General features: G+C 45.6%; 1 protein-coding gene across 5 annotated transcripts in view; it reads right to left on the reverse strand.

The window, feature by feature from the left end:
• Nucleotides 1–1,339: 1,339 nt before the first annotated feature.
• The window catches only part of FAM168A (family with sequence similarity 168 member A), a 154,712-nt gene continuing 131,449 nt past the window's right edge, over nt 1,340–24,602 (reverse strand). For 3 of the 5 annotated variants that reach the window (XM_010989331.3, XM_031460304.2, XM_064492695.1), the window contains 6 exons: nt 22,279–22,305; nt 17,166–17,291; nt 10,159–10,301; nt 9,080–9,254; nt 7,615–7,745; nt 1,340–6,874 (listed from right to left, as the gene is read on the reverse strand). In XM_010989331.3, the coding sequence (XP_010987633.1) occupies nt 7,633–7,745; nt 9,080–9,254; nt 10,159–10,301; nt 17,166–17,291; nt 22,279–22,305 (584 nt within the window). In that variant the 3' untranslated portion in view covers nt 1,340–6,874; nt 7,615–7,632. The remainder of the gene's footprint in view (nt 6,875–7,614; nt 7,746–9,079; nt 9,255–10,158; nt 10,302–17,165; nt 17,292–22,278; nt 22,306–24,602) is intronic. The other 2 variants (XM_010989323.3, XM_010989315.3) reach the window with 2 other exon arrangements.

A 24,602-nucleotide genomic window follows, 5' to 3' on the forward strand; every position in this document is an offset into this window, starting at 1 on the left:
TGCCCCCAGCCCTACCAATGACCTGGAGCTGAGTCCCTAGGAAAAGTCCCCTTCCTGTCCCGGAGGAACTGCTGTGACAAAGCCCAGCAATGCCCTCCCCTCCCACACCTGACAAGAGCTTTCTGCCGCCAAAAGGGAGGGAGAATGAGTTTCATGTCAGATGAGGACAGGAGGGGAAACTGGGGAGGGTGCCCAGGGTAGTTTGGTGGAAAGGGCTCAAGAGTTAGGAGTCCTGAGTTTTAATTACAGCTCTAGTGTGAGCCAGGTCACTTAGCCTCTTTGGGCTGGTTTCTCTCCAGTTGAGGAAGCTGAATACTTGGAGGCTGGGAGGGAGTGGACAGTAGAGGCCAGGGCCTAGGAATGGTGGCTGTGATAACCAGGGAGAGCAGCACAGGCTTGGAAGTAGGCAGTGGCTTTGCCCAGAAGGGAGATGAGAAGAGTGAGATGTTTAGGATGTAAAACTTCCAGCACTTGATTACCACCTGCATGGAAACCATATAACCTCCCTCAACTATCCTGTGACTACTAAGCCCTTCTCTTCTCAGATGGGAAACCAAACTTACCCTTTAAGTGAGTGCAGGCACGGCTGCCTCCAAGGTGGGCAGGAGAACACGGAGCTTGGTGCCTGGCCTCTGGAGCCAGACCAAATGTGAATTTCCATCTTGGCCCCTCACCAGCTCTGTAACCTTGGCCAAGGTACTTACCCTCCTTAGCTGCCCCCTCCCAAGGACAGGGCTAACAACAGGGCTCACCTCCCATCCTGCTGTGAGGATTATGAGTTACCAAGCATAAAGCACAGCGCCGGCTACATGGTGGGCAGTCGGTAGACATCAGCCTTCATCATTCATGGCCTCCCTGTGTTCCAGTATCACAAACCTTAGTCCAGGTGCTGACGGCCACTTCCCAGGCCCCTCAACTGTGAGTCCCAGGGCAGCCCTGGAGATGCAGCGTAGGTGTTACCTGACTGGTAAAAACAAGTTTAGAATCAACTTGGGGAGAAGCCCAGGGGACTCACTGGCCCAGGAGGTAGTTTGTGTCCCTCTGCCCAAGAACCACCAGTCTGGTCACCCCAGACTTTTTTTGGAAACTTTTTTTTTTAATAGTTATTGAATGTTCTACAGCTTACAGTAAATATCATAGTTACAAATTCTTGGCTTCAATCTTTCAGAGTGATCACTATCTGATCTTCAAAACAAAATGAAACAAAAACCCAAAAGAATCCAAAACAAAACAAAACCAGTTTTACACTTCATACACACAAGTGAGGCCATGGGGCTTTCCAATCTTTACACTCCAGGCTGTGTTTTGAAAACACCTATAAGTTCTTTGATCAAACTACTTGGAAGACACCAGTCAAAGGTTTATTATTATTATTTTAAACATTTTTCTTTTTAAAATGTGAGTTCCCATAAAATTTAAAAATTAGATTCCAACCTGTAGATTAAAATGAATTAAAAAATACAAAATCATATACAACGCTCTCTCATAGGGATGGTACATGCTACAAGAACAAGTTTCTTTGTCGTGTGATATGAAACAGGGATGCAGATGCCTTTTAGTCAGGAGACGGGGACTTGGGCCTTTATAGGTCATTACAAACAATTCCACGTTGCTAGAGGCCTGGCCTTACCTCCCCTTGAGTAAGAAGAGCTGGAATCCCACCACAGATCCAGATAATCTGGCTGACCCAAGAAGGTGGTCTCTGGGTAGTCCCACTCTTTCCGTGACTCTCAGGCATGAGGAGGAAGGCTGGAGACTGGAGATGCTGGTCTTGCTGGGGTGAGGCCCAGAGATGGTTTCACCCATTTAACTCCTATGGGCTGCAAAGCTGTTATGTCTGTTCTCTTCAGAATGGAAAATACCCCTTCTACCAGGAGCTGGACTGGGTACAAGGCCTCACTGCCACGGCAAGGACACCCAGGGACTATAGATGCAGCCACAGGGAAGCAAGCACTCTAGTCTCCCTTTCCGGCTCTGTGGCAGTCCCAACTCCTGTGTTCCTCACTTGGCCACTGGGCTGGACTCAACAGCATGCAAGACAGAAAATACCCATTGGAAAAACTGAGGGAGTGGGACCCAAGTCTGACTCAGGTGAGGTTGGTTATGGAATGTTGAAGCTGGCCTGCCAGAAATTTTGAAGGCTGGGCCCTGGAACCATGTAATGCCTAATTTCAGAAACAAGTTCTTTAGGAGAAGGAAACATGGACAGGTAAAGGACAAATCCTGTAGCCAACCTGGCACATCCAAGGAGGCTGAGCTCTCAGAAGCTCAGATGTGGAATCTGATGTTAGCTTGGCTGGGTTTCCTCTGCTGTGATTCTGCTTTTGGAGGTGGACTGGGCCTGGATTCCCCTGGGGCTGTACACTGGCATGGAGCCTGCTCCCTACCTGCCCACTCCCCTGCCCAACCTGCTCCCTCCAGGTTCCCAAGCTTGGCAAGCAGCTGAGGACCGCATACCTTATAGCGATGTCGTGGAATACAAGATGGAAAAGCAGAGCATCCACAAACTTTCTCTCAACTTCAACTGAGGAGAGATGCCATGATGACATCTAAATGACTAACCCAGCCATAGTGCTGTGACCAAGACCACACCAAGACCCATGCCTCTAGGCCCTCCCTCTCTGGCCACAGAGTAGAGCTGAGGAATCTGATATGCAGGGCACCAGGCCTGACTCAGCCAGTGCCTTGCTGGGACTCTGACTGGCTCCTATCTGCACAATGAGAATACCAGAACTTAGTGACCAAAGAGTCTGCCTACTTTCATGTTTCATGTGATTAACTTCTGAAGGCTACTCAGAACAAAGCAAGCCCCTCTGAAGAAGCAAGCTCTCCAAGGGTACATAAGCAAAGGGTACACAAACCTCCCAGGGTCATGGGTCTTTTAATGGACAGGTGCCTGGGGCTGCCCTTCACCATGTCTTCAGTCCTGGGCATCAGGACCTCAAAGTGTTTTGATCAAGTTAGGTCTTTTGTTGCAAATTTTCATCCTCTGGGTGCTATCAGCTGGATATGCCTCTGGGTTCCCATGGATGCTCACAAAAATCAGCTCAGCTGGGAGGATTGAGTTTCCCAGGTCTCCATGGAGTCTTCCTCTGGGGGCAGATGGGTAGCCCATCCCCTCTGCATGCCTGCCACTCAGACCTAGCATGTGCCAGCAGGAAGAGCAGAGAATTTGAAGAATTCAAATCTTGGCTCTTTCTCTTATGAGCTGTGTGACCTTTGGCAAGTCTCTTAAGCCTTCTGAGGCTCAGTTTTTTTCCATCTATAAAATGGGGATTTTGGCAATCAACGTCATTCTTTGTATACAGACAAAAAATTCTGGACAGGTCTAAGTGTCCTTTTTCAATATACAGGGAGGAGGATATGGACTTTTTAGGGTCATTGCCAGGAGAGAGAGAAGCAGCAGCAACTGTCCTGTCTCCTGGGGAAGAAATTAAAATTTTCAAAACATGGCAGAAAGATTAAACTTCAGGCTCTCACCACTTGGGGGCACTCCAGCTTCCAGACTCCAGCTTCCTAGGCCCCAGGCTAATGAGGAAAGGGAGCTGGTGGAAGTGGGGGAAGCCAAGAGGATTGGCTGGTGACTGGAACCACCTGCAGCCCTAACCCTGGCCACCAGGCTTGTACTGGGGAGAAGCAGTAGAGTAGGGTGGAGAGAAGTTTGCTGGTGCTGCGCTGCAGCTTGCTGTCATGTGAGTACACCCTTTTGTCCTCTCTGGCTTGCTGGCCTTCCTACAATGACAGGGCCCCTTCCAGCTCTGACTTTCTGTCCAGCTTAACCTTTGGGTCATCCAGTATCTTTGGATGATACTTATGGTATGTTCTGACAGACGCCTGTGATCCTACCAGGTGTACTCATCCTACCAGAAGCACACTACTGCCCCTGTTCTCCTGGACTCAGTCCCTCTGCAATGACTCCCCAAGCTTGGCCAGGCTTGTGGATCTCTGTCAAAGCAAGAGGGTGGGACAAGCTGAACTGGGGCTCTGGTGCTCAGACTGCAAAGGGGATGCTGGGCCTGGACTCTCTCAGACCACAGCCTTTCCACGCCTGTTTTTGCCTTGGGGTCTGTCTTTGATCTTGAATTACACACTAGGACTAAGAGAGCGTGCAGAGCATAGATGTTTCAGTCCGCAAGCCAGTGTGTGGAGTCAGATGAGTGAAAAGTGAGCAGACTGGGATTCAAATGGCTGTCACTTATGAATAGGTTGCTTTGCTTTTCCAAGCCCCAGTTTCCTCATAGATCAAATGGGAGAATAATCTATTTCACAGGGTTAAACCAGATGATGGATATGAAATTGCCTTGTGAACTTGAGGTACTAGATGTTAGTTTTTACTTATTGGTATAGAATGAACAAAAGTAACAAGGTCATTCCTAAACTCCTTCTTTCCCCTCCTCTCTGTGGTTCTACCCCAGCCCACCTGGAGGCAGCAGGATTCAGGGATACCAGCATTCTGCTCACTTTGGGCAAGTTCCCTTCTCTTCTAGAACCAGTTTCCTCATTTATCAAATGGGTGTAATAACTGTGACCCTGTCTTTCTCTCAGGGTCAGTAAAGGCTGTGAAGTGCTCTGAAGTCTATGAAGCACCTGTCAAACACAAAGGTTTCCTATTATTATAATAATAATTATTATTACTTTTTGGCATTTTCCAAACATGTATGACAAAGTCTAAAACAACCTTCATCACCCTTATAAAACCAGAGAGCAGGAGGAGGTATTTGCAAAAAAAAAAAAAAAAAAAATGGGTTAACACTGGAAACTTTCTATTATTTTAAAATAAAACCTCTCCAGCACCCCCAGAATAGACCATTTAGAACAGGTGGGCTTCTCCTGCAGTTCCCTGGAAGACCAAGAAGGTGGGCCCCCAAATCCTAGCTCTGGGCCAAGAATGTTGCTGGGCTTTGTCCTTCTGGGAACAGCCAGACAGCCTCTGAGGTCCTTCTGGCACAAGGATTTTCCTGATTTTTTTTTTTCCTCCTTTAAAAGGGAAGACATGGGAGGTAGGGGTAGGGATACGTCCAAATATGCATGAATTTAAAATAAAAAGATACTTAAAAGTTCTATATGTTATCAATGATCCCATTTTGTACAGTAAAATGTTCCTCTCCCCCCACCTCCAAAGGAGCTGCTGGTCCAGCCAAGTGCTGGGTACAAGGGGGCAGTGCTAGACAATGGGGCTCCTGGCTGAGACTAGTGGGGCCTCCTGACCCAGTGGTCCCTCTTTTCCAGGAGAGCCCATGTCTCTTCCTCCTCTCCTCTCAGGATGAGGGGCTACTCTCTTAAAAATGGACTCCTTTTTCAGCCAGCCCACCTGTTCCTTCTCCTAGGGCTGGAGTCTGGTCAAAAGTTACAGACGTCTTCACTGAACTTCCAAATGCTATTTCTTCATTTGCAATTTCTGTTCCTGCCATCTTCCCCCAAGTGACCTCTGCCCAGTCTTCAACCCCTGCCGCCTCTGGAATCCGTAGAGGAAAAGAGCAGAAACAAAAGCCCAGAGACTGTTCCAGAGCTCACCAGGTGTGGGCAGTGTTGACTTCATTTTTACAAAACCAAGCCAAGCCATTCCTAGGTAAATTTGCAACACGCCCCTAGGCAGGAAGGCTGCATTTAATGCTAATTCACTGCGAGGTCTAGGGAAAGCTTTTCCTTTTCTCTGGGCCTCAGCTTCCTCATCTGTCAAATAGGGGAATGGATGAGATGACTGCTAAGGTCCCTTCAGCTCCATGAGTCTATGAAATGTTTATTGCTATTGCTTTTCCTTCACTATCCTGACCTTCAGAGCCACCAGCACCCACCTGGAATGTGGTTTCTTCACTTTGGCCATGAATGGCACAAGGTAACCAAGAGCTTGGCCTGTCTGCCAGCGCCACGGACAGTCGGATGAACCCTGGCACTGGGAAGGGCAAAGGGAAGGGAGAGAAATGCCATAGGTTTCCTCTCTAATCAAGAGGAAGCTCCTCATCAGAGTGGATCTTTGAGGGCTCAGAGGCCAAGGTCTGGATTACACAGGGCACCCGGCCTTCCAAGGCTTTGGGAGGCTGGGATCCCACCATCCTGTAGCTGCTTGGCAGATCTGAGGTCAAAATCTGAGGAAGTGCCAGGTCAGTTAACATCACTGTGCAAATCAGAGGGTCCAGGCCCAGATAACTGGCCAGAGACCTTACAAACCAAACCCAGCAGGCAAGCACCTCTCTCCTCTCTTCCCTCTTCTTTCCCACAATGCCCTCCCTCCCCCAAGTTCTCCCAAAGGAAGAATCTGGTTTTCTCAGATTCTCATCCAGGGTATTACTAAGCTGCTATGAACACTCCTACCTAATCAGGTTGTTTTGTTCTTGGTCTGTTGCGATGATTCTCAGAAGACATTTCATTCGTGTCAGGACATGGTAATGTCTTAACCTAATCCTGCTTGAGACAAATCAAAAAAGAATCAATCCCCTAGAGATGTGGCCTGCTCAACAGCTCTGAGTTCCTACCCTAGACCCGAGGGCCACATCTGTTATGCTCTTCAAAGGAAATCATGCCTTTAGCTAAACCATTGCAACAGACCCCACTCTCTGCCTGCTGCTGGACTAGGCTCCCCAGGGACTGGATTCTTGGGAAGGAAAGAAGAGCAGAGAGGATGTGCCTGGTCAGGTAGGAGGAGCGGGTAGAGTTGGAAGGGCAGTGCCTAAGAAGGGGACAGTGGGGAGAGGCAGGAGATTAGAAAAAGCAGCTTTTACAAAAACCAAAAATAAAAACCAAAATCATTAAAGATGCATAAAGTGACCCTTGCACTTCCGTTGTCTCTTCTTGCAAATAGAGGCGGTGCTGCTAGGAAGCTGCTCCAGCACCTGTGTAAGACTTGAGTAGTTGCATACAATGTGTGACTCCAGATCTGGGGGAGGAAGGGGAAAGTCATTAGTGACAGTGATATTCCCGAGGACACTTCAGGAAGCTACCTGACCTCCTCCCTTCCCCTTGGGAGCCCTAAGGGGAAGCCCTCTGTGGCTTTCCAGTAGATCTGCCCGTTTCCTGGGCAGTGCCAAGAACTCCTGGAGGAGGGCAGGAGAGATGAGGCGGTGGGGCAGAAGATTTTGAAGTGACATCCCTGGAGCCCTGCAGTTCACTGGCACTGCCTCAGGAGCTGATGAAAGCAGTAAGGAAGCTGCTGGAGGGGGTTGGCCCAAGGTCTCTGCCTGGCCCTAGTCAGAGCCAACATTTGATTGAGGTAAAATTTCATTGGAAGAATGGGGCCCACAGTTAAGAGAACTCTGAAGACTACAAAGTAAAGAGCACAGAATTTAGTCCTAGATGACTGGAGTTCAAGTCCCAGCTTAGTTTTTACTGGTTAAGTGATGGTGAACTATGATTTATCTGTAAAATAGAGCTAGTGATCCTTATTACACAGAGCTACTGCTACTGGAAGGATCATGGGAAAACATATGTATAGTATCTAGTTTATATAGAAAGTGACAGCTATAATTAAGAGTGATATCACTGAACATGGAGCAGGAAAGTAACCGGTAACTGCCACCTACTTCCTGCTGACACCTATGCTTCAGATCAAGCCAGGGGCTTTGAAGTAGTTCTGCTATTTAGTCACCCTCCTACCTCTCCACCCCGGGCCCCACTCACTTGGATGGGCTGCAGGCTTTACCAGTGCGGGGGCACATAGCTGTACGCAGGGGTCCCTTGGGCCCTGTATGTTGGCATGGAGACAGGGTGTGCCCCAATCGCAGTGTGCTGGGGTGCAGTCAGCAGGGTACCTGAGCATCCAAAGAGAAAAGTAAACCTGGTGAGCCGTCCCCAGCCTGGGATGAAGAGGATGAAGCCATGGTCTTTCACACAGCTGCTCCCCGCCCACTCAGGAGCTGCTGCCCACCCCTCCCCACCTTGCTAGGCGTCATCTCCTAAAGAAAAGCTTTCCTGATGCTCCAGGACAGTCACCCACTCTTCTTCACTGACCTCCTTTCATTCTTCATATTGCACAAACATCAAGCTGAGTGGTGATTGTTGCTTTATGTGATTGTATTCCCACTAATCTAGCTGTTCCTACAGGCAGGGCTCTATTCTCAACTATCGGTATTTGGTTCCCAGGATCCAAACAACAAGGCTGGCACTGAGCAGATATTAAATAGCTTGCTGACCTGATCTGGCACTGAGAGGCCTCAACACATCCTACAGTAGAGGCAAAATAAAATCCCAGCTCCCATCTGCCCACTCAAACCCCTTGAACTCTCTTCCCTCAGAAAGAGATTCAGTGGATTCTTTGAAAGTTGGGTCTCTAAAGGTTATGCTTCGCCCTCTTGTCCTCTCATGCTCTTCTTTTAAATGTCAACTCATCTGAAGACTTCCCTTAACCTGCTCTGGCATCACCCTCCACCCTCATGCTTCCTGAAGCACAGGGCTTCCGGAGTAAGCCAGAAATGGAGGAACATCCTCCTGGAGTCCTGCCTCTCTCAAATCTTACAATTAATTATTGGACAGGTCCTTAAGCTCCTGCCTGCTAAATAACATTGCCCTATGCCCTCCTTTCTGGAACCCTGGTGCTACCAGAGTCCTAGCATCATCATCTCTCCTCTGAACTACAGCCTCCCCACTGACTTACCTGTTTCCAGTCTCTCTCTATCTAAGCCTGCCTCCACCTTGCACCAGAGAATGATTAAACCTAATCCCATCTCTCTGCCTAAATCCCTTTGCTAGCTCCCCATTACCTAAAGGTATTCAAGCCTCTTCCCCACTTTATCTCTGACGACTGCTGCAGCCACCCTTCCAACTCTATGCCCCTGTTTTCTAAGTGATTTAGACTATTTCCAGCCTGTGAATGTGCCTTACGCATGTTCTTTGCAGCTGATTTGCTCTTCCCTCTTTCATCTCTCTGGTTGGCCTCTGTTCACCCTTTAAGGTTTAGCTCAATATGCCCTCCTTGGTGAAACCTTCCTCATCCCTGTGGACAGGTTTAGAGGATCCTTCCTCTGGGTTCCTAGAACCCCCAGGCACAGGATTTTACATGCTATGCTACAGGCAATTCCATGACTGTGTTCTCCACTCTGTCCTGAGTTCCTGCAGGAGGGGAATGGACAAATGATGCTATCCTTACCTGCTGACATTGCCATGGTGGTGCCAGCCACCATGCCCATGGCCACGCCGTTGGTCCTCGGGGCAGCGACAGGCGCCGGGTAGATGGCAGAGGGAATGCTGTTGGGCTGGACAACCGTGGTGTGGTGGATGACATGGGGCTGGGCAGCATACACCGGCTGTGTGTAGTAGGCTCCCTGGGGGAAAAGAGGCTGAGGTCACACAGGCTTTTGGAGAGGTGGGGCAGATGTGGAGAGGAGGAGGGGGGACTGGAGGAGGGCCCTGAGGGATGGGGTCAGAGTAACACAGGACCAGGGACACAAGTCTGGGCCCCAGCAAGAGATCTGCTATGTCTTACTATGTGACTGTGGACGGTTCAGTGCTGGGCTCCTATTCTGATCTGAAAAATAAGACTCAAACGTTATTCTGCCTTGCCCTTAGGGCTGCTATGATGATCTACTAACTCCTTATACCCACTCCTTAATCCCAAGTTTAGTATTTTAAAATGTTTATCCTACTGTAACATGCTTCTATAAGCTGCCTAAAATACAAAGGCAAGGACCACAATCAATGAGTGAAGAGGGTTGTGGATGGGGCTGGTGAACTTCAGAGCACTATGTGTATACACATGAAAGATTACTAGTGGGAGTATCATACTGGTGTGAATGCTGCCATTTTACATATTGGGAAAATGTCATAAATGCAGAGCATCTCCCCAGATGTCTCATATCTATTTCCCTTTAGGCAAAAAGGCAGAGGATGGAAACACTGGTCTGAGGTGACATCCCACTGCCTGGATCACATGGCTGCTTCCTGCTGCCACTGCCCACAGGTCTGCTGACCTTTGGGCAGAGATGGGGGCCCTCAATCATCTTAACCCACAGCTTCTCAAATGTTTCTACTGAATAATAAAAAGAACCTTAGAATGTGGAGTAGAGTGAGGGAGTATGTAGACTGCAGGGATACTGTTTCAACAACAGTGACAGCTGGTCAGAGCCATGAACTCTCTTTCCGTCTCTTCTTCACCCACCTCCACCCCACCCAGGTTGGTGGCTCCTTTACCTGAAGAAGAGGTGGGTCCAGGTTTCCACGTGTACCTACCTGGGCATACAGATTCTGCTGGGGGTAGGCACTTCTGATTGGATACATGGCCGTCTGATAGGGGTTGGGTGATGGGGAGTAGGGGGGTGGAGCAGTATTACTCTGGGTCGGTGGGACCTTGTATGGTGTCCCCGCAGTATACCCTGTATCAAGGCAATAAGAGAGACTTCCAATTAGTTGGCAGAACAGCATCGCTGGAAGGCAGCAGGTCCCAGTCACGGCTCCCCAGACAAGCATGGGCTGAATTCAGGCTGGAAACACAGATGAGAACAGACAGAACAGGGCTCTACTCAGAGAGCCCTGGCCCCAGAGGCAGCTCCCTCAGTCCTGGTGCACAGGGCTGCATGTGTGATTCTGGCATCTTTTATTTCTTTAGGCCTTAGGGCTCTGATCTATAAAATAAGAGGCTGGAACCAGATGATCTCTTTAGGAGCCCTTGCAGCTTGGACAGTCTGGGATTCTCACGGACAGTGCCATGAGAGAGGCAGGTGCGCACAGATGGGAGACCCTCAGCCTGCTCGCTCTATACTGCACTCTCTTCTTGCTTTTCTGTCTCTTCACTCAGCACCCCAGGGTATCTTCTGGGGCTGTTTTTGTCTTTCTGTCTTGCTTTCCCTCTTACTCTCTTTTACTTTTTTCCTTATATCTCTCTCCCTTTTTGGACTGGACTGCCCTCCACCATGTTCCCCACTCCCTTCCTGTCAAGCTTTAAGGTGAAAACTTCATACAAAACACCATTCAGAGATCCTCGTTTTCTGAGATGCTGAAAAATTTTGCTCTACAGAGCTGGCTTCCCCTCCCCTCCTGGGGGTTAGGGAAGGGTCACCTCTGACTGAAGGACTGAAGTCAGAGGTCAAAAAGATTTCACATTGACCTGGAACCCAGGCCATGTCAGTACCTCAGCAGGGTGGACCGAAGCTGGGGTTGAGAAGTCAGGCCCCAGGAAGTTCACAATCGGCCAATCAAACAAACTGTGCTGCCTTTGAATCTTCTGGAAAGGAGTCAGATACTAAGTTCAAAGAAAAACCTGAAACATGTATCACTCAGGAACAAGACTGCGTCCTGACAGAATCAGGAAATGGAGTGATTCTATGGAATTCAAGTGATCATCAAGTAGCCCCAACTCTCTCACTCTATACAAGGGGATCCTGAGGTTCAGAAATCACAAATCTTTTTAGGAACATTGCCTTCTTTCCGAGTTAAAGGGATAGTGGCAGGGGACCTTGGCTTTGGATCCCTAATAGGGTACTGTAGGAGTTTCTTCCCTGTGGTCCTCATCTTGGCTTAGTTTGGCAGACACATCACTGATCACTGAACCTCTCTTGGCCTCACGTCTTTCACCTACAAGAGGCTTGCCAAGGACCCTTTCAGTTACATGGAACTGTTTTTGCAAGAAGAAATCGGGGGTAGAGTGAAGAGGCTGCTTTACTAGGAAAGAAGAGGATTGGGCTTTCCTTCAATTTGCTGTGACTATTGCCACATCTTTGGGCCTTAGTTTTCTATTTTGTAAAATTGGAAGGCTAAGAATGAGTATCTCTTCCTGAACTTAAATTCAGTTGTTCTAAAGATCCTGGATCTCTGCTTCCCTAACCCTAAGTTAAAGCAAGCTGCCATATGGTCACAGCTTTGGTTGGGCAACCCCTGCCCCTGATGAGGTACTGAGAAGGATATGAGAGCTGCTGTTTAGTCACCACAAAAGGCACCACCAAAAAGTTGTCCTGTCCTCTCCCCTGGAATCATGTCATTTACACCTTTCCACCTGTAGACATATGGTTTGTTCCATGGGAAACTAGGGAAACATTTTGTGGTCAAATATGCTTGGGAAATAAGTAGCAATGGGGATGGAGTAGGAAAAAATTAATTAATTAATGAGAAGGTAGCACTAATAAGAACCAGGGACTAACTGGAAACAGAGATGTAAGTCAGCTGAGGAAGAAGTCTAGAGCAGATTCCTCCAGGCTTCTAGACTGTGGAGCTAATCCTAAAATGTGGTCACAGGAGGAGAAGCAGACACTGTGGGAAGACAGGAAGTCTAGGTTTACAGACATCTAGAAGGAGTTGTTTGAGGCACACTTCACCTTGAAGACACAGTTTACCTGTCTATAAAACAAAAGAGATTCTCAAGATGGGTATGTCCCAACAGTATACAATGGACTATGACTCTAAGGGATCCTAACTGTTTTGCCCAAAAAGAAGAAGAGGAAGAGGAAGAGGATGAAATATAAAATAGAAATAGGTTTGTTTGTTTTTCATTCCATGACACTGAGAAGTTTTCAAATGACAGTAGGAATTGTGAATCTCCAAGACAGGGATATGCAAGAGACAATTTCCAAATTAACTTTACTACAGGATCTTTTATTCATACTGTTCACACTTAAAACATGAAAACTACTTTTTTTTTGGTGATTGCAGATTGTTTTGGTAAATCAAGTATTGCTGTAACACAGCCATGCCCATTCATTTACATATTGACTATGGCTGCTTTCCTGCTTTAATGGTAGTTATGGCAGAGACCAGAAGGCCTGAAAAGCTTAAAATACTTACTATCTGGCCCTTTACAGGAAAAGCCTGCTAACTTCTTATTTAAAGGAATAAAATAGGGTATGGGGAGTCCTGCCAGAGTGGAGGACAGGACACCCTTGAATCCTAAGATGCCTGTCTCTGAAAGCTAGATAGCACAGGGCCATGGTTATGAACAGTCTGGAGCCAGACTGACTGCTTGGGTCCAAACCCCAGCCCTGCTACTTAACAGCTGTAGAATATATCAGTTCCTCATCTATAAAATGGGGATAATAACATTACTTACTTGATAGGGTTACTGTAATAAATACATTAATTAATATGTGCAAACCCCTTAGAAGGATGCCTGACACATTAAAAGCAGTTCATAAAAGTTACCTATTATTCTTTTCTTTCTCTCACTGTATAGACAGATAGTAAGCTTCCTGTCCTGCGAGTATACAAGCAGAGACTAGTCTGAAAGACTACAGTAGATAGGAAGTCAAACTATGACAACTATGATGTGATCCAACATGAAATAGACTCCAGGATTCTAAGATTCTAAAATTTTATGGTTTAAAATGCCATGATTTTAAGATTCTTTAAAGTTAATATGCCAACGATGCTGGCGACTTTCCTTTATGCTCCCTGAGAATATGTGCTGAAGCTTTATCCCCTGGGGAAGCCTGCACTAACCCTCTGCCACAGGGACAACCATCTTACAAAATGTTGAGATTATCCCTCTGAGGAAAACCAAAAGGCTCCAGGAGACTACAGTAAACTTTGGTTTCCACATCTAAGAATAACTTTATCTGCAAATGTTTCCTTTCTTCATGTTATAAAATGAGACACACACAAACTCAGAATACGAATCAGTAACCAAAACATGCTTGACAGCCAAAAAGATGATGCTGCAGAAGCCCTTGCTTGTTTGTCCTGACAGGTTGAGAAGGGAGAAGCAGAACAGCAGAGCTAGAAGAGAGCTTAGAGATCATTACGGCCAACACAAACATTTCCAAGATGAGATAATGAACAGATGCTGTGAGCGAGCAAGTGAGCAACTGCTCACCAAGACCCAGGACTTGATGCTCCCTCCTCTGACTACAGTGGTTGTCATGGTTGCCATTTGTGTCATGAAGGCTGCATAAACTGCCTTGGGGCTCTGTCCTGGGTTCTGTCAGTGATTCAGCTCAATTCCTTTCTCAAGGAATACCTTCACTGGACTCAATAATTATCAGGGGACCTTTCTAGTGATGATATGCTGAGTATTTCAGTCAGACTTTTATGAGAAAATCATTACAGAGGACATTCCACAACTGGCTGGTGGTCCTATCCATACCCTTTAGGATCACTAGAAATTCCCCTAGGGCTGCAGCCTGGACTACCTTGGGTATCACAAGATTCAGGGTTTATTACTTTACACACCCAAGTTTTAAAAAATCTGTTGGACTTGATGCAAACAAAACAAAACAAAACAAAAAGGACAAACCAAAACAAAAACTCATTGATTTTGCTCAAATAAACTTAGATTCAACCTACCACTGGGTTCTACCTAAGTCTTAAAGTCACAGAATTAGGACTTTGGAATGCTATACCTTAAAGACATTAGAGACTTGCATTCAACCCTCTCCAGTTCAGATGAAGCACCTGGAGCCCAGGGGGCCAGGATCTTTTCCAAAACTACACAGTACATCAGTGCAGACCTGGGCCGAGAGAGTTCAGGGCTTACCATGCCCTGGGCAGAGCTCTTTTCTTAATTATGCCTCTGCAGTCCAACCTGGCACATTTGGTATACCGGCCTTTGTGTCTTCATTTCACCAAAGGCAATATCGTTGAGAGAAAAAAGGAATTCGATCACTAGCAGACCCAGCCTTGTCTTATGAAAGAGGCTTTTTTCACGACGCTCTGTTCTTTCTCTCAGGTTCCTAACTGTAATTTTAAACTCCATCAAATAGGATAATAGAGTGTGGACATTAGCAAAATAAAAACTTTCCAGACCTCTCTTCAATCCTTGTGCACAGTCATAAATCTTTTTCAGTTGTAGAGCCCCTACCACCTTCAAAGGCATTGATCCTCACATCAAGGATGCCTTTTAGACTAATCGGTTTATTGACTATCAGATTTGTATGTCTGGACAAAGCTCTATGTCTGATTCTTGCCTTGACCTCCAAGTCTCCTTGTTTGCAGCTGAACAAGAGTGCTGAATAAGTAGGAGGGAGAACTAATTACAAACAGGCTTAGCAAGTATTAGTAAAATTAAACTGAATTTGTTAAAGTGCCCTGAATCTTCTGTGGCATTAGAAGCCACAAAATCTGTGTGCTGGGAGGAACCCTGATGGGGTATGGGAGGGTCAGTCAACCCCACCTCTATTTACAAGCTGCACAAGTTCATACATTATTTGCTTACAAGAAAGAGGGGTACATCTTGGTCCTTACTAGGGACTGTGACAAACTGTGAGAGTACAGTGGGATATAGCTACTGGACATTTCAACAGAACTTCAGGAAGATTTCAACATAGTAGAAGGCAAGGTCTTCTAATACTCAGACTTTCTCACTGTGGAAAGGGGTGCCTCTGGAGGGAATGAGTGCTCCATACCTGGAGATATGTAAACAAAGGCTAGTTGACCAATTACTAGTCTGGGTAGCGAAAGGAGGCCCCTGCCTGGGTGGAGGATATTGAGCACATAGAACCAAGGTGATAGAATCAGGAACCTAAAAGCTAGAGAGAATCTTAAAGATAACCTAGTCTTGTCCCCTCATTTTACATTTGAAAAAAATAAGGTCCAAAGCATGGACATGAATTATGCAAGATTACACAGAACTAAATCTAGAACCCAACTCTTTTGGTCTTCCACTCCAGGCCTCTTTCTGTTACACTGAAGTAGGTGTGTCTATATGCACCTACCTCCATATGTGCAGGTATAAGAGAGAATATGTATGCACATGCCCATTTACATATACAACATTATAGGTATCTGGAAAAACTAACTCCCTACTGCTATCATCTCCCTCTTAAATAAGAGTAAAATTAATCTCATGAAAAAAGTCAGTAATAGAAACTTCACCCGGGGGGTGGAGGGTGGGAAGGGATAGACTGGGATTTCAAAATTGTAGAACAGATAAACAAGATTATACTGTATAGCACAGGGAAATATACACAAAACGTTATGGTAGCTCACAGAGAAAAAAATGTGACAATGAGTGTGTATATGTCCATGTATGACTGAAAAATTGTGCTGAACACTGGAATTTGACACAACATTATAAAATGATTATAAATCAATAAAAAAATGTTAAAAAAAAAGAAAAGAAACTTCACCTGGGTGATACCTTTGTCTAGCTGTGCTGCTTACTAGTTGGATGGCCTTGGGCATACTACCCTTCTGAGCCTCAGCTTTCAAACCAGAATAAAAATCCACTCAAATAGGACTACAGTGTATATTAAATGAGAGGGTGATTATGAAAGCATATTCTGTAAAAGGTGAGAGTCATGCTATATAAATGTCTAAATTGATATGACATTTAGGGGCAATGATAACTAAGGAGAAAATAACATTTTGAAGAGAAGAAAAAAAATACAAGGTATTTTTCTAATTTACTTAACAGATTAAAACTTTGCTGAACCCCAGACTATCAGGCCTCTGCAACACCCTCCAAGGGTTTGTCTAGCCTCTGCTCACCACATCCAAAGACTCCTTTGGACAGCTCCAACAAAATACAAAGTTTTCCCTTATTCAGAGTCAAAATGCCACTCAGTCCTTTCTAAACACTGGTCCTCATTTTACCCAGTGGAGCTATTTTGTGTTAAAAATCAGATGTGAAGGTGAAACCACCAGTCACTCCACTGAGCCTCAAGTGAGTGTGACCAATCTGACCAGCCAGATGGTGTCCAACTCCACAAGGACTTCCTGTACGTACCTTGCTCCCACAGTGTAGCTTCCACTAGGGCAGTGTTTCTCATGAAGGGGGCAGGATGTTTAGCAATATTTAGAGACATTTTTGGTTGCCATAATGAGCACTTGCTACCGGCATCCAGTGAGTAGAGGCCAGGGATGCACTAATCATCCTAAAATGCACAGGACAGCCCCTCCCATAGCAAGGAACTCTCTGCTCCAGGTGTCCACAGTGCCCAAACTGAGAAATCCTGTGCTAGCTGGAGAAGCCCCCTCTGTCCAAGGGTCCATAAGTCTTTAAATGTGCCCTCTGTCCTTTCCCTTGAATGCAGTAACAGTCCTTCCCTCATCAAACTCCTTGGCCAGGAGAGTACTTCGTTCTCCCTCCCTCATTGCTTTTGCCTCCCCACAAAGAGGGGTGACCTTTCCTGTATGAGGATCAAAGAGGATGATCTTTCCTGTTTGAGGAGGGCCAATTTTGGGGTAGGTAGGAGAACCTCTTAAAACAGTGTCTTATAAATGTCAGTTTTAGAAGTTCCCTTTCCTTTCTTCCTAAGAGATAAATCAGTCCCAACCAAGGGGAACAAGGAAAGGAGGAGACAGGCTGTATTTACTGAAAGCCGCAGAGGATGCTTGGTAAGTTCGGTTCTCGGTCCCGGTGTCCACTGGGAGGTGGAAGGTGCCTTCAGTGCCACAGGAAGACGAGTTCTGTGGCCAGGCCTGTTTCATCAGCAGAGTTGCTTAAGGGAAGACACAAGAATGGCATTAGGCAGAAATAAGAAGTGGGCACCACCAAACACAGACACAAAAGCAAGGGTCTTGTGCTGGACGGAAACATATAACCCAAGGGGCTCTGTTTAAACACATAGGATGGTTCAGCCTTTCTGAGATGGGTTAGTGGTTGGGAGGAGTGCTGAAGTGAACTTCCAAATGATTTGAAACTGAGGAAATCTGAGCTTATACTAATTAGGAGAGTCAGGATTTTCTACCACTACTGAAACCCTGAAAATGCTTATGAATACTGCCTTCTACTGTGACATTCTGGCTTAAGGCTCTGTGATAGTCCTTGGTCACTTTCGTATTAAGATGTAGAACTTCGAGCTTTGACTGTGTATTGGGCCAGATCAACTGAGTATCCTTTTTTATGCCTGAAATCTCATCTGGAGGTGTATTTAACAAGTTGCTTTCAAAGAGAGACCCCCAAAATACTATTACCACGCGACATGAACCTTGTTGGACTGCCATCTCTTCTAAGGAACTGAGTTTTGGCAGCTTAGAAGGGACAATCCCTGCTAACTCCTTTTCCTATACACCCAGCCAGGGCCAGACAGACAAACCTGTTGCACGAACTTTAAACCTCCTGCTGAGGTGCTATTTGTGCTCCACCTGAGATATTGCCTCATGAATTAGACATGATCTTTTGGACCATTAAGAAAGTAAATGTTAAACCTAGGGTAGCTGTGGAATAGAGATGAGGCCCAGTTTGAAAGAAATCTGCAGAGACTTCCCAGGCTGACTCAAAGCTCAGCTTGGGAGATTTGAAGGATGATACTTCCTACATTCTAGAAGTGGGGAGTGACTCAAAAAACTTACCTTCATGGTGTCCTCTAGGGAAGGAGAGAAGAAATAGGGTTTCAAAGGGTGGAGGGAGTGGGTCCCTAACATTTCAGATACTTCCCTTGATATACTTTCATACACTAGAAGAGAAATATTGACCCAAATGTCTACTTATGGTTAAAAGAACGATTTTAACAGTATCTTTTCCACTCAAATAAGGTCTTGGGGGAATCATGGACCTAGAGTGTTTTAAAGTATATTCGTATTGGCAACAGTAAGATATACTTCACACATTTTAACAAAGGGCTAAGGTAAGATAGGGTGGTTATGAGAAGTTTGCCTATAACCCTCTAATTCCATCAGGATAAGGATAGTCCACCTCCAGAGAGATCCCCATAACCCTGTCTGCCTCTCCAGGTAACAGGAAATGCCTCTGGTTCCTTCAGTCATGAAAGTACTAGGGCCAGAGAAGGAGGTCAAGGACTCTGCTGTTTTTGCTGAACCAGTGATAGAAGCATAGCTGTTCTGGGCTGACCCTGCACTTGCATAGATGGCCCGCAATATATACAGCAGATGCTGAGAAATGAGAAGGAGATCATGGGCAGGGAAGTGACACTAAAAGGAGAATTCTGGTTAGAAGAAATGCAGACCCAGCAGAATTCCATACAGAGTCCAGAGCCTTTGCTGGACATTAAGACATGGCTCTGCAGACAACACAGGAAGAAGGCAGTCAGTTTTAAATGATTATCTCAGGTTTCTTTTCCTGGGGGGGGGGGGCAGGGTTAGGATGGGGTAGTGGGGATTAATAAAGGATCCAATTAGTGTTGAAAAATCTTATGATGTCTCCAAATTTAGAACCTGCCACTCCACATGGCTGGAAAGCCCTGGTCACCCAAAACAACTACCTAAAAAGTGAAACATGTAGTTCTGAGAAGTCAGAGAGCAAGACCATGCCCTCAAGACCCCATAGGGAATCCACCAGGGAGCAGGAGGCCTAAATTTGGCTGCAGAGAATTTGGAGAATTTGGAGGCCCTGTTCTGGTCCAGTTTTTAACCCAAGTGGTGCATACTTTACCATAATTTTCATCATAAGCCAAAAAGTCTGACATTAGCCTGAAGGACTGTGTGACAATTAAAGCAAGTAAATCAAAATGAACCAAAGGGTGACTGAGGCCTACACTGCACTCAGCACTGAGGGAAGCGCCACGGTGGACAGGAACACACGTGGGTCATTGTCACCACACACAAGGTATTTATGGTCTAGCTGAGGATGCAACATAGCCACACGCCAACCAGAGAGTGAACAAGACAGCATTACATACGGTAAAATAACATTCTAGATTAACCAGGAAAGAAGCAAGTGCGACTGTGCCTATGATTATGTCTTTCCCAACTGAGCAGGTGAATAAACTATACATGTTCCTGAAGAATTGGGTATTTTCTTCTGGTTTCATTATAGAGAAATACTGGTATTTTCTATATGTCTCTGTATATACGGATACATAGTAAGTTAAATAACTATGAATATGAAGACTAAAAACAAAAAAATAAATACTAGCTGTCAACTTGACTTCCTTATTAGTCAGCTGTACCATATGATCTTCCTTATCCCTGTACAATTCTAAAGTAACCCATTCTGTTGGTGGTAGCGGTTTAGAGCTCAGTTGTGAGATGAAGACAATCCAACTGGAGCTTTCAGAGGCATGCTAACAGAGGAGGCTTCTCTGACAGACATGCCTGCTCTTGGGTGCCATGAAAGGTACCAACTCCTAGAAATGTTCTATATTTTTAATAAATACAAGTGTGTAAATTTGTCAAATCTTACTGAGCTGGATACTTGAGACTACTGCACTTTATGTAGTACTGTATATATACTATTCCTCAATTTAAAGAGAGAGAGAGGGAGAGAGAGAACCCGTGGCAGTGAAGGGCCACGGCCCAGTCACAGCATGCTACCCACGTCCAAGTGCTGGGTTGTTCACTTCCCTGGATACGGGGCCCTCACGCCCTCTGACACTTAAACAATTTGTTAAGCACACTTACAGGGAGGAGAGGCAGCAAGGGACCATCATCCTGAACAATGTAGTAAGTCAGGAAATCTGAGTTCTAGCCTGGGCTGTGCCACTTATTAGCTGTGGGACCTTGGGCAAGTCACTATGCCTTTCTAAACTTCAGGTCTGTTGTCTCATAAAATGGCAATAATAATCACTCCCTTGATTGCTGCATAGTATTGATGTGAGGATCAAAAATAAAGTGTCATCCAATCTTAGAGTTTCTAATTCTGGTGTCTGTCCACACTTTTATCCCCACAGTTGTGGTCAGCTCTAATGGAAGCTCTCATCACCTCTCACCTGAATTACTGCAACTGCTTCTTCACTCTTCAGTGTTTTTTTTTTTTTTTAAACCTGCCAATTTCATTTCCAAGATACAATCAAGAGTGATATTTCTGAGACCTAAACTTAATCACAAAACCTTCTTAAAAACATTCCATGGTTCTCCACTACCTAACTCCTTGTGTGGCACTCACTCTGGTAATTTAGTCCTATGGTCTCCCTAGACTCTCCTTGTTCTCACTCTCGAGCCCTATACTACAGCCACACAAATGGTTTATTATTCCCAGACTATGCCAAAGAGCATCATTTCTCTGTATTTTTGCTTACACTACTCAGTCTTCCTGCCATGTCTTTTTCAAATGCCACCTGGTAAACATTTATTAACCCATCAATCATAAGCTGAAGACTCATTTCTACTATGAAGTCTTTATTTTCCCTACCTCTTGACCACAGCCCCCTCATGTATCCCATTTGGTTCACTATCCCAGCTCCTGTGAGTCTTAGAAGCCCCCATACTTGCTAGTTTGTCCATCTCTCCCACTAAACCGTGAGCTCCTTGAAAAGAGGAGCCTTGTCTTACTGGCCTTTAAAGGGCCAGCTTAGGGTGTGGGACAGAACATTTTGTGAAGAGAAGAGCTCCATACAGACTCTCTGGTACTTCTATTTCAGATGGTACAACAGGAGGGGTGAGGAAACAGGAGAGCGTCTCTCACTTTATGGAGTCTTCTGTCCGAGTTCATATATCCTGAGGCAAACAAAAATGACTCCCCGTAAACAATAAGAGAAACAAGCCTATAACTAGCAATATTGAAATAATAAGATTGTAAGAGGACAAGCTGTTAGCATTTAAAGGGACCTCACAGATCATCTGGAATAAAACACTTTATCTACCGCCTGGAGACATCAGCGAATTGCCCAAGATCACACAGCCCACAGCAGTGGCAAGAAGAGATTTTCACAGCTCATCTCCTAAAAGGTGCACCACACACAGATTCGATTTTCACAATCCAAATAATTCAAGGTTGTAAGTTGAGAAAGTGTGCAGAGATTTTTACAAAACATTGTCCTGAGCAGCCCAGGTGAGGGTGGTGAAAGCAGCAAGTCCCTCCTATGGTCCCTTCCTGTCTATGACAAAAAGGACCTAGTCAAGTTACACTGCTGGGACCCTCACAGGTGCCCAGAAGTTCCCGTGGTGCCTTGGGCCTGGAGTCCACACTGCCCAGAGAACCCAGCTTTGGTCCCAGGCTTATGAGCACACTTGCCCCTCACCTCTCACCATTCAGGAAAATGCGCCCCAAATGAGCCAGAGCTCAAAGTCTGGGCTAAGGGAATAGACTGTATCTAAAGTCAACCAGGTCTTCAAACATGTCAGACTGCCAATGGAGATGAAAAATCTGATCTGGGGCAGAGTGGATTTTTGCATTCTTATAGTCATACTCCAAGTACTCCTCCACAGGAGCTGCCACAAAGCGAAAAGAGGAGCCATATAGGCCCAGGAATTTTTGTTCAATTGTTTGTTTGAATTCAGCAGCCACGTTAGGGTGAAGGTTTCTGACCCTAGGTCAGATGGGACCCCAGAGGTGAGGAAGGGGAGAGACGCCTTTTAGTGCCATGATCCTTCACTGCTGCCCTAGGGGACGGTTCATGTGTGTCTCCAACCCATGATTTTGCACCATCAGACATGTTCCTGCATGCTTTAGGAACTGCTGCTGAGCCACCTGGGGGAGCCCAAGCCTAGGGGATGGGATTTGGGAAGGAAAGGGGAGGGCATTTACTGTTGTTACAAAATAACACATTCATAGGCCATAATACAGATGAGGAAAAATAGCTCTCCTACCATAAGCTGAATGCAGGAACTGAAACTCTGTTGGATAGAAATGTTAGTTGAAATTACCACTAAGAATCTGTGCAAAGTAGTATACATTGCAGTTACAAAAACAATTTTTGTTTCAAAATAACAGTTTCCTCCCAGGCTACACAAGAAACAGTGAATGCAGAGAATGCAAAGTACCTCTACCCTGGAGGGTGACAGACTTGCCATCCAGGAAAGTTCATGCATCAAGTCGAGAGGCACCTCCTTGGATGCCATGACATCTTCCAGGCAGCTGACCCAGAAGCTGCCTGGAAGTGTACAAGTCCAAGCTCCTGCTCTTTGCTCATCCATGCTAAGAATAGATTTCAATTCTCCCAAGCACTGCAGAGGACTTCACACATGACAGAGGCTTTATATGCTAGAGGAGGCAAAGGTTCAGGGACAATACCAACATTTTGGGCCTCTGAAGAGCCTTCTAAAGTCCTAGAGGGCTAGGACCAATGCAGAGGCATTTCATTCCCTGAAACCTCTGGGAAAGTGTGGTGCTGCAGGAAGGGCATAGACTGTGGGTCAGATTAGCTTTGAATCCCAGTTCCACCACTTTTTAGCTGTGCAACTTTGGACAAGTTATTTAACCTTTCTGGGCAAAACTGGAGGCAAGAAGCTCTAACTCACAAGACTATGATAAAAATAAGACAAGACTTACATAGTGTTTGAACATGGCAGGTGTTCAGAAAACACAAATTCCTTTCCCACCCCTGCCCCAGGTTCATCATATGCAAAATGGGAATAATATATTTGTACTTTACAAGGCTGCTATGAAGTCAAGTGTGACAACAAATGACAATGATTTATAAAGAGATTTTTTTTTGAGGCGGTATTTCATTTTTACCTATATTAGTTATCCTATTTATCCTTTCTCATCATATTAGAGTACCATTAATATGATACATCCTTTGACCTCCGGATTCTAAAAACAACTCTCTGTTGGATCCTGCCTCCTGGATCCTTGGAGTCAAACAGGTCTTAGATAAGATCCCCGAAGTCATTAAGAGTTTGGAAAAAAAGCTCCAAGTACCCACACTGTTTTCAGAATCAATGAAAAGAGTGAAATGATTCCCTGCATCCTGGACAGATGACATCTTAGGGTACTCAGAGCTGCTAAAAATAGCTCTTTCTGAAGCAACTTCTTGGTCTCCTTGAAGAAGTTGAGAGAAATTTAAACCTGAGAACCTGGCTCCTTTGCAGCCTTCTATCCTGCAGGCATCTCTTAGCATCACAAATAACTGGTTCTGGCAGGAAGCTGAAGAGTACCTACACTGTCCTCTCTGTCCTTGAGTCAGCTCCTCCATGGCAGGAGCCCCACTGCAGTCAGGAGTCCTGGTAAGTGCAGAGGTCAGCCTCCTAGCATATGACACAGACCAGCTGTATGTATGTGTAACTCCAAAGGGAAAGGGATCTGCCCAAGGTCACATCAAAATCAGTAACATTGTTGGTGCTATAACCCCAGTCTTTCAACTCCCAGTTTGGGGCTTTCTGACACAGTGTGCTAATACCACCCTCTTTGGGGGACTGTGTGGATTTCTGAGAAAACAGTCTAGGTGTGTTTAGTCATAGCTTAGTTTCAAAACATGAAACTGGGGAAAATCAAGTTAGAGGTGGGTCGATACCTTGTGTGTTTCAAAATTAAAACTTAATCAGCACTTTATACATGCTAGGAGCTTTCCAATCTCTCCATCTGCCCACCACCCAACAGTCTCAGGCTCCTCCTATCTGCTCTCCCTTCCCTCTCTGATCTGATTGCTCTAGTCTACCACCTCAATTTCTCTATGGCCAACTGCAACTATAATGCAGTGGTTAAAAGTGCATATGGATGTGGTGGCAGGATGTCTGGGTTTGGATCCTTGGGTTAGCCCCCTAACTTCTCTGAGTTGTAGTTTCCCTACTTGGGAAAATGGGAATAACAATAGTAATGACCTCAAAGGTTTCTTATGATATAAAACAAGTTAATATCCATACAGAGCTTAAAATAGTCCCGGGGACTTAGGAACCATTCAATAAATGTTATTTATTCCCTGCCCTTTCACCTTCTTACCAACTAACTCTAAAACAATTCCACAATCTATCACCAGAAGTTTTGAACATTATGAAGACTATCCCAGTGCTGAAGATTAGAGCTTTGACAAATTTGGTCTCCACACTCAGTCAGGCCTCTCATGTTACAGGACTGTGTTACTGCTTGGTAGCTTCCTCTCCTACTTCTTCCAGTGAGGCTTTCAGACCTCAGTCCCTCTCGTTAAGAACCCTCCCTCAGCCTTGCTCACCTGTCTCAGTAAATCAAGATCATT

Source organism: Camelus dromedarius, chromosome 12 (genome assembly GCF_036321535.1).
Source record: "Camelus dromedarius isolate mCamDro1 chromosome 12, mCamDro1.pat, whole genome shotgun sequence".
Lineage (NCBI taxonomy): Eukaryota > Metazoa > Chordata > Mammalia > Artiodactyla > Camelidae > Camelus > Camelus dromedarius.